This window comes from Zingiber officinale, chromosome 3A (assembly GCF_018446385.1).
Source record: "Zingiber officinale cultivar Zhangliang chromosome 3A, Zo_v1.1, whole genome shotgun sequence".
Taxonomy (NCBI): Eukaryota; Viridiplantae; Streptophyta; class Magnoliopsida; order Zingiberales; family Zingiberaceae; genus Zingiber; species Zingiber officinale.
In genome coordinates, this window is record NC_055990.1 from 152,054,945 (window position 1) to 152,066,230 (window position 11,286).

The window sequence follows — 11,286 nt, forward strand, 5'->3', positions numbered from 1 at the left end:
TACTCAAGTTAATATAACCTAGCCTTAAATGCCAAAGATATAATTGGTTTATTTCCGAAGGTTACTTTCTCTTAAAGTTAGAAGATGTGTTACTAATTTCCATTTGTTGCATCGTGAGAGTTATTGGATTTATAAATTGCCAACCAACGTACCAGAACAGATAACTTCCCTCTTTTTTTTAATAACAACTTTGTTATTAAAAGAGGCAGAATATCAAGTTCTTTGAATAGTTTAGAAACTGAAAACTAGTTCTTTCTAAACTTGGTGCGTAAAGACAATTACTCAAAAATCCATGTTTTATTCTTATCAAAAGATAAACATCTCCCACTGCAACAGCTACCATTTTTATAATAGTGCCCATGTGGACGGTGTTTTAATTTTCATTTAGTTGTCGGGTTTCCTGGAACCCTGCAATGAATTGCGGACATGATTAATGGCATCTGTATCTACACTCCAGGTTCTGGTAGATAACACCACTAAACATGTTTCAACTAATGAATTAAATACACCTATGTTGTTCTTAGCTCTAAGAAGACAGTCTACCTTAATGTCCAAGTCCTATTCCAATCATTACAATTTGGACTACTAAGCCTTTTCTATAGTATGACTACTAGGGGATTGACAAATATTTAAATCCTAAGAATCACAAAAATATTTGGTCAAGATCAACTCCTTAAAAATCCCCATGAATTTTGTATGCCACGATAGTGTGGACGTATACAAAATCGAAGAGGAGATTTTATTCATTAATTTTATTATCTCGTCATCTTTACTTTATGACGAATAAAATTAATAGTTGATCTGTCTTTGATCAAATATTTGGTCAAAAACTTTTGAATTAAAAAAAATATTGATTCCTCAAACAATATTATTTAAATTCACCAACACCTCAAAACACCGTGAATTTTGCATGCCACGTTAGTGTGGACGTATACAAATTCAACATTTGTAAAAGGAGGGTTTTAACCCATTAATTTTATTATCTTGTCAACCTAACTTTTTGACAAATAAAATTAATAGTTGGTATCATTTGGTCACACAAATAATAGCAGTGACTCCGATGGGCAGAATACTATTAGATGTGTCTAAGTGTATACCATTACTTGACACTAAGTCCATTAATAAGATTATGCCCCTTCCGTTAGGGAAGATCACACGCTCTTAATTAACTTTCTATAGTCATCCAAAAATGGAAGTCTGTTCTAGTGATCCACAAACAAGCTCATCCGTTATGGAGGAAGGCACTCAGAGCCAACGCGCAAGCTTGTTTGCATCACTTACAAACCAGTAATGGAGACCATGGGATTTACTTAAAAATCCCTCTCCCACTTAGTTATTTATAAATGAGGAATTTTAACTATGCTAGTCTACTAAATATGTAAACTAACATGCACACACAACACAATATAAAAGCAATAAATAGAAAATCTAATTTTCAACTATTATGGCTTTTATCTCTTGTTGTCCTCCGTGTGTTGTCATCCCAAGCTGCTGCCATATTTGGCCACTGCCACCGGGTCTAGCTGTCACATCCATCTTGCTCCTAGTTCCGCTGCGCCTCTGGTCCTTAGAAGGTTCCACGCTTTGCAAGATTCGATCCGCGACATAAATAGAATTTTACATTTTGATCCTATATTCCTCGAAGGAATGTACATGTAAACTAGATCGAACATAAAATAAAATTTACATCCATCGATCCTATATTCCATAAAAGGAATGTACATGTAACTAGATCAAAAATAAAATCCTAATAAAAATAAATACAACTCCTGCTGTATTTTATAATACAATCATGCACACACAATAAAAATGCCCTTGACATGTCCAAGGGTCCAATCACACACATAATAACTATAAGTCATAATAGTTGGATCCTGCATCCACAAAGTTAGCACATCCTACTATTATCCTGCCTAAATTATGTATGACATGTGCATAATTAAACTAATACCAAATATACAGAGGCAAAACCCTAGCTCTGATACCAATTGTTGGTTGCTACTCGGAAAACCTAGAGGTTCCACTGTACAAAAATTTTGTACAAAGGTCTGAACCTTTTCCTAACTACCATGTGTTCTTTTAAATTAAATTTTGGATTGCCTGCGGAACTTAACACGTTTGATCCAAAACTTAATCTATTTGTTCTTTTAGGTTTTGACTTGGATCTCCTGCGGAACTTAACACGTTCGACCCAAATCACCTTAAGTTATTAATTCCATTAAATATTAATTTCCATAATTGGTTCCCAGTACTGACGTGGCGAGGCACATGGCCTTCTTGGATATGGGAGCAACCACCACCGACTAGACAAAACCTTTTATGGAAAGCTAATATTTAATTTCCTAAAATAACTTTAGGTTAACCGAAAAGAACCACTACAAGAAAAAAGCTAAACAACAACGCTTTTTTGGCGTTGTCGTATGTACTTAAAAAGTGATGTTGTAGATGGTGTTGTAGAAAGTCATATCAAAGACAACGCTTTAAAAGCGTTGTGGTTGGTCACAAAGACAACGCTTTTTAAGCGTTGTCTTTTCGTTCTTAAAAAGCGTTGTTATAGATGTTGTTGTAAAAATGCACATATCAAAGACAACGCTTTAAAAGCGTTGTGGTTGGTCACAAAGACAACGCTTTTTAAGCGTTGTCTATTCGTTCTTAAAAAGCGTTGTTAAAGATGTTGTTGTAAAAATGCACATATCAAAGACAACGCTTTAAAAGCGTTGTGGTTGGTCTCAAAGACATTGTTTTTTAAGCGTTGTCTTTTATTACTTAAAAACGTTGTCTTTTTAAATTTATAAAAAATAGTGTTTTTCTTAATTAAATAGCAAAAATTATAAAAAATACTCAAAATTTACATATAATTGAATATCCACAACCACAATCATTTTTATAATAAGACTATTTAACAAATAAATAAAACTTTATATTATACAAACAAAATGTATACATATTGATCCACAAATTAAATTTGTATCATACAAGTTATCCTTAACTTCATGACAATAATTTTTCAAACACACAAGTTTTACAAAACCTCATCATTGACTAACCGCTGTTGTTGGTGTCCATCGCATGGAATTGCTTCTTTAAGTCCAGCAATCTCTTCTTCTGAAAGGCTTTCAGCTATCACTCTTAGAGCCATCTTCTTCAACTTGTCATCAGCACACCTGGGGTTGTAGGCAATCAAGAAATTTTGTATGAAAACTTTCATACATGTAAATCTCATACTAAATAATATGTCAATGTTATATATACATGTAATTCATACCGTAAGTGTGTTTATATCGTAACTGACAAGTTTTCTTTATATATTGAACAAAATCAATAGGACAAAAAATCCAATTCCTTGAACAAAAGACCCTTCAACCTGCAGAAACACTCAGATATAAGTATATGAACATACGGCTGATTGTGATTTAGGATTATAAAATCAATAGGACAGATGAAAAAAAAAAAACCTGTCCTAGATCCACGGCAGGACTCAAGCTCTGTCCGCAGTCATATGTAAGGTCTGCTCTCAATATCGTAGTAGCTCCAGTGAGAACATCAATTTCTACCTAGAATGCACACAATTTTCAAAATCAAGAAAACAGACTAGCAATGTGATTACAAGCCAATCATATGAATGATCTACAAAGGAGGTTACCTCGCTTATAGCAGCCCCATAATTTAGATATGATGAAGTATCGTCAGCAACCCAAAATGTACTCGCTGATAAGTTCACATATTGCAAATTTGCCTGTATATTGTAAGGTAACTAGTTCATAATGGATGAAAGGAAGTAACTGCTTTGATTTCCAAAATATAAAAAAGCCCAGGAAATCCCTAAAAGTGAATGCATATAAGCTATCCTGTCCTTCACTTGCATAAGCTAGCTAACACATACAGACTACAGAAATAAGCTTAGCTTCTTGCCAATAAATAAACAGTAGTACATTTGATTAATGACGTAATTACACACCTGGGTAATAAGGGTGTCCCATGAAATTGATCCCATTTGCTCTTCCAAACTTTGCTTAAGAGGCTTTAATCTGCTGACTAGAATAGAGCATGCTAGACGAACTGCTTCGCAGCTTGCTTCAGATTTGGTGCTTCCAGCAGTTAAACCTCCCTGAACCAAACTCAGAGTATCTGCTTGAATGATTCTAACCCTATCCAAAAGATATTTTTTCTCTTCATCCCATAGCTGTTCAAGACCGAATGCAGCCATTTGCTTCACCTTTGTCCACAGTCCCTGGCCTATTTCAATTCCTCCGACTTCAACAACAATTGAACCATCATTTAGAATGGATACTTTCCCTGGTGTTGGCATTGGTTCCACTTCATATACAATTGGTACCCAAGAAATCCCTCGTTTTTTCCATTTGTTGCAACTATTGAAATGCAATACCATTTCAAGACGATTGAAGTAGCTTGCAGATGTAAACAACTCATCAACTATAGCAGGTAAAGTATATTCCGGAGCTTCTCCACTGCTACTTCCATAAAAAAACTTCAGGCTTTCATATGTATGCAAATTTCTTTTTCTCACAACATCGACATCCAAGGACAGGAAAGATGCTACACGCTCAATAATAGCTTCAGCAATGTAAGATCCCTGTACCTGCCCTGGTGCTCGCATCGATGATTTACTTGTAAGATTCGTCTTGCATAGTTTAATATCAAAAGCGAGAGCACCCCAGTTGTATTTTTTTAGACAAGTTATAATGGCATGTGAAATAAGTGGACTATAATCCTCTGATATGCCTGCATTTACCAACAAATTCAAGTACAAGGCCGTAATCTTTCCATCGGATTTAAAACCCACAGAATAGGTTATTTTCATTGGATGCCTTCCTCCTACCATTACCATATCCGTGCTACGATCAAGGTACATCTTTATTGGATGACGCAACTTAAAGGCTGTGAGAGCACATGCTGTTGCAATCTGTGAGCATCAGGGAAAAACCATAGTCTAACGGTTTATTAGCTAAATCATAAACATTCCAAAGCCAGAGAGGGAGAGATAGAGAATGACATCACACATTATTATTTTGTCTAAAATGTAGCAAAATGATATGATTGAACGATTTTGAGATTTTGAGACATTTTGACTGGATGTACAATGGGCTAAAAATATAAATTACATCTATCAACAAGAAAAATCACAAGTAACTGCAATAAGGGATGACTTCTTTAAAAATTTTAACATGATTTACCAAACCAATATAAACTAATTCTTTTATTGAGCATAACTTCATTACATACTGCCAAGTTTGATATTTTTTATTTCATGTAAGAATTCCATAACTCAACTTTGTTTCAATAATAGAGAAAGTTAACTAAGGAACTGGTTAAGAAATCCAAACATTGGTAGCAAAAATAAATATTAAGAACATCATGAAACAAGTTCCTACCATTAATATTTTTCTAAGGGATCCCCTATAATGATGCTAGTTTATGTGCTATGCAAAGAGTTCTGTAATCTGTATTCTACACTTATTATGCACTTCATACCGTAAGTGTGTTTATATATTGATGTTTGACCTGTCTTTATTGGATTTTGCGGCCCCGGTCTTCTTGTAGCCAGGCACAATGTAATACTTGATGTTGACTCTACCTTTGCAGTTGTTTCGGCTTGAGGAGTGGCAAAGAATGGTGGAGTAGAGGATGGATTTCAGGTATTCATCCGTGCCATCGAGGAAATGACTCTAGTAGGTGACTAGCATGTTGACCAGGGCATGCTTTGAGAAGATGACTTGTTTCAGAAGCTTTTTAGATCAAAGATACGAAGTGCATTGTTATAAAACTAGATGCACGAACACTTGCTTATACGGTTCTTGAAATAAAATACATTCGTAACCGTCACTAGCCCAAGCTCAATAAGGAAAATTCACGGTAAATGTGCATAGTATACCTCAGATATTGTAGATGATAGGGAAGGCCAGAAGACAGTTTGACACAAATATTGAGATTGCCCAAGCCAATCCATGGTACTAATCCTGACAGCTCCTCCAAATCGCACTGACTTGATTGTGTCCACCCATCCTTGTTCATCAGCTTGGAACCTTTGAAATGAAAGCTGCATTGGGTACATGGAAAAAACAACAAAAAGGGAGGATAAATGATAGCCACCAACCTAATTGTTCACAAATATCTGTATAAGTTATTAAGGGTGTTCATAGAAGTTGATCCTTTAGCCGTGTCTGTTAGATGGTCAAATCTAGGCGCCAACTCAAAAATGTTGGCGTCCAAGTGTTAGTGTTCAACTACTTCTGATTTTCTTCATCTTTGAATTGTTAAATACATAGGGTATTTATAGGAATACTCAAGATGTATCTAAATAAATACATGAACCAATATTAAATGACATACATTCATCATCCGAAGAGTCATTCATGAATCCTCCAATATTCATGCTCCAGATGACCATACATTAGATTATAAGTCCAATTAATTTGATTGCAAGGTTGTAAACAGTCCTTGAGGGCTATTGATAGTGATTCCAGTACGTATTGGAAAATAATGGAACAAACCTATGAAACAGCTATCAAGGGATTCACTTCAACTTTCCTAAACCAAAGAAGAAACAGATGGATTACAAAAGAAAACAATTTGCACCATCAAACTGAAACTTATAATAAGCCTTAATAAATTAATGAAAAAAGAATTGTTTAGAAGTTCACTGAGAAACATATGAAAATACAACAAATGCAACTGCAAAAAAAAAAATAAAAAACTAGTATCCAATTAACTTTTTTTTATACTTTCAGATCAAAAGGTCAAATTTATATACTTTGGTTCATGTTCAAGCAAGAGGATAACAATCTCATCGACAGTTAGTATTTCCTTTTAATATAGAACACTAAAAAGAAGGAATATCAATGATGAAACAAACCTGAAAATGCGAGCTACTGAGGCAGTGAGCAATCTGCTTGAACAAGGTAATCATGCAGCGTTGGAACTCTGTCGTGAGCATCAAAGACCAAATATTACCAAATATTAAGATCACTGACAAACCAAATAATACCTTATTTTTAACAGCTATCTAGAGGATCTGGCTTTTTGACTTGAAGCTGGTTCAAAGAAGACAAATCAAATATACAAATACTAAGATGAAAGCATAATGAAGTAGTTAACTTTTTCTACTTTACCTGATTATAAGATCTACAGCTTCTTGCTCAAGATTTTGCTGCACGAGTAATTATTAGAAAAACAAACCCAATAGTGGAACAAAAGCTAGATAAAGAAACTAGATAATTTACACTGATGAACTTTACAGAATAACATATAATACATTGCTTTGTACTTGCATATTAATCCAGAAAACATCCTTTCACCTAAGTGACAATTTTTCCAAAACATCATCATTCACAAAACATCATCATTCACTAAAAATTTTCACAAGTTTTTAAACTTCAGTGACAACTTTTCTTTGGGGTCAACTGCTCAAGGTCGATCTGGTAACTATGCACTGCATCAAAAAAATTGGCATTAACTATGATTCCACCAAAAAAAACCACCATTCCATGAACTTAAATCTAAATAGAATTATGGCAACTATCATTCCATACCTATTCATAAATATGATCTTGTATGCACTCCGCCAACTTGGACCGAACCTCATCAATTTGTTCACGAGAGTACCCTATTTTTGTGAACTGTGAGCATACACAATTTATGTTAATGGAAAAAATAATCAACACTGATCACTTTGCAATTTTAAATAGTTTATGTCAAATAATTTGAGATAAGCTAAATAATGTTACTATTGATTGCAGCGAATCTCTCTCAATAGTCTCAACTTCTTCAATAATTTCTCTCATAAATCGCATTACAAAAAAACCACATTATTTTGCAGGAGAGGAGATTGAGGAGCCTATATATAGTAATTAGAGTCAAATTGTTAATGAAAATTATACACATTACAATATATGTTAAACAAAAGTACACATACCTTAACTACTTCCCACTTAACATTTTTCCTACCTTTCCTTCCCTTGGTTGAATTAAACAATTTTAAGGCCCTTCATACGTTAAGAATATTTGTTAAATAAGATTTTTATTATAATAAATATTTACTAAAAGAAATCTGAACTCACATTTCCATTACGTATTTTGAATCATCATCGCGAATGCGGCAACTTAGGGAATCCAACAAGTAAATAGCATCCTTGTAAGGTTCAATAACACTAAGATTCCAATGGAAATTAACTAGGCAAATACATAGGATTATACCGATTACGATCCAATGTATGAAGGGCCAAAATTGCATTGATTCCTATGCAGCAACCAAAATTGCATTGATATAGATTAATTAACCTTAATTGCAATTTTAATTTGCTACAAAAATTTGATTCAACAATCATCAGATCTTCACCTGGCTAGGCTACCAATATCTAATCCCATCGGATTTCATCCTAAAAAAATAGAACCATTACTTATCAACCGATATCGATTAAATCGGCTCATCTAATCTGCATCTACCTTAAAAGATATTCTAATTAATGAAAATATTTATGTATTAATTGCTAGTGATATCAGAACACCTGAGATTCTCAAGGACTTGATGAACAGGCCAGAGGTATAAATAATCATAGAATTATATCGTGGATTAAAAATGCCTTTTCTCTAATATCATACAGCTAACCAACTTCAATACATACTACCAAAGAAGCATAGGACTTTCATTCAATTATGTATAATCAAACAAATTTCCTTTAAAATTTTATAAGTTAAAAATGGATGTTATGCATTTGCAATAGCAATCAGAGAAATCCGTGTTAAAATTTCACTCTCAATATTAATTGATAAAAAAAATGCTGCATTTAACATCACTAAGTATATTTAACCGCATATTAACTATGGAAACAAAATCCATAATTATTTTACCGGTATCAAGTAGTCCATTAGCTCTTATGGTACTAGAGTGTAGACCCTTGATACAAATATTTAGAAAAATCTCCACTAATTCAATTCTGGATGGTCCTATATGATGTATTTTTATAAGTAAACTAAGTTTCAAATAAAGAACAAACATCATAGGAACATAAATCACTAAACTAACAAGCATTACATGGAATTAAACTAAAGAAAATGTATCAACTAAAATCTATATAATGGAAGAGACATTTAATCAAACACTTGATGGGCATGAGTCAATGAAATCATAATGTGTACAAATTGAAACATAGGATGTGTACACTTGATGGGCTGAACGAGAATATTAAGATCCAAAGAAGCCGATTACGATGAGATCTTCATAATTAAACTTAAAAATTGATTTGCAGCTTGAATCATCAAGGCCACGATGCTTAATGTTCTTTGGAAATGGTGGTAGAAGGTAGTGTTCAGCAGCCCCTGCTTTCGAGATAAGATACAGACAATTCTCAGAAAGTAACAAAAACACTCACCGTTCAGCTTGTATCTGGCATCTAAGCTAAAGTTTTCAGTGGACCTTTTGCAAGTGAGTAAGAGTAATAAAATTAACTCGGACGAACATTTGATCTGCTTTAATGCATCACCCGAGCTCTCCTTCCAGGGGGAAAAAAATGGCTTGAACTAATTCCCCCTCTTGCTCCAGCTACATATATATAACTGCAAAACCAGTGAAGTGTCATGCACAGGTTTCAAAATCAAGTCTAGGACTGTGCCTTCATTCATGTGATGCTGCTTCACCTTTTTACCAGGTAAACATAAAAATGTTCTGCTAAAAAAGATCAACACATGCTCTGATAAGCAAGCACTTCGCATACTGTTAGCAAACCTGAAGAATATCACGGACAGAAAAGTTAATGCATATAACTTTCTGAATACAGACCAACAACGTTACAATCTGTGATCTTACTGAAAGCTCAATGACACTCTAGTTTTATATATATATATATATATATATATATATATATATCCCATGCAGAGGTGGGTACTGAATTAGAAATTAAAGCATCAGTCAATGGAGAAACAGATCATAGGAATCAGGGGAGGGGGAAAATTGATGCAGTATGAATCCGGCAAAATGGCTAGTTCGGAAAATAATCAAAAATAAACAAAATCTTATTCTAGAGGGATGGAAGAAATTTTACCTTTCTTTCTTCTGTTCCTCCTACTCTCGAATCTGCTCTGCGAGGAAGGAACTAAGATCGAAGGGTTCAGAGGAGTTGAGGAGCCGTGAGAAGATTAGGAAGGGTAAGCTGACTTTGATTGAGGAGATGGGGAAATGCGAGATTAGGGATCTCGACTTGGAGGAGTTGGGCCGGCGTGAGGAGTTTTGCGTGAGGAGTTTGGGTCGAGATTAGGGTTCAGAGGAGATCACGCGGCAAGGAGAGGAGAAGGCGCTCGTGGAGAGGAGAAGGAGAGGAGGGGAGAGGAGAAGGCGCGCGGGGAGAGGAGAAGGAGAGGAGAAGGCACTCGTGGAGAGGAGAAGGAGAGGAGAAGGCACTCGTGGAGAGGAGTGGAGAGGAGAACTCGTGGAGAGGAGTGGTGAGGAGAAGGCGCGCGCGCGTTGAGGGTTTAGAGTTTAGCAAAGCGAGGGCTGCGAATTTATTTTAAGTGAGTTTAGGGGAAACATACACAACACTTTAAAAAACGTTTTTTAAAAAAATGTTGTCTTTGACCATAAACAACAACACTAAAGACAACACTTCATTAAAAACCGTTGTCTTTAGTAAAAAGTAAATACCATAGACAACGCTTTTCACTAAAAGCGTTGTAAAACAAAGAACGACAACGTTTTTATTAAAAAGCGTTGTCTATTGGGTGTTGTTGAATGCAAAAATTCTTGTAGTGAACAATCAAATCACAAGGAAAAATAAAACAAAAGAGCACATCATCGAAAAACATATTCGAAATACTAGAATCGTAAGCCTCTTGTATTTGGTATTATTTCCAAAAATAACTAGTATGATGCGGAAAGAAAAATGACTAGTTATACCTTTTAGAAAGACCTCTTGATCTTCTACCGTATTCCTTTTCTAACCTCGGATGTTGTGTGGGCAACGATCTTCCGAGATGAGAACCACCAAGCACCTTCTTCTTCCTTACAAGTTTCGGCCATCAAAACTTCTACTAGGATGAAGAGGTTCGGCCACCACCACCATGCTCCAAGGGATGCTAGAAAAGAGGCTTCTTTTCTCTCCTTCTTCTCCTTCTTAGATCCGGCCACCAAAGCTATCTCCACCACGAGAAGGTTTCGGCCACACAAAGGAGAGGAGAGGAAAGAAAAGGGCCGGCCACACCCAAGGAGAAAAGAGAGGAAAAATAGAATAGAGTCGTTAGCATTGAAGCCTCCTCTACCCCCTCTTTATAATCCTT

The 11,286-nt window shown here is 35.1% G+C and overlaps 1 protein-coding gene across 1 annotated transcript; it reads right to left on the reverse strand.

The window, feature by feature from the left end:
* Positions 1–3,301: 3,301 nt before the first annotated feature.
* Positions 3,302–8,886, reverse strand: LOC122050780 (indole-3-acetaldehyde oxidase-like). The gene is made up of 5 exons (XM_042611657.1): positions 8,869–8,886; positions 3,959–4,924; positions 3,644–3,736; positions 3,456–3,554; positions 3,302–3,364 (listed from the first exon to the last, which is right to left on the reverse strand). Exons 1-5 carry the CDS (start codon positions 8,884–8,886, stop codon positions 3,302–3,304), a joined length of 1,239 nt encoding a protein of 412 aa, XP_042467591.1.
* Positions 8,887–11,286: the final 2,400 nt, after the last annotated feature.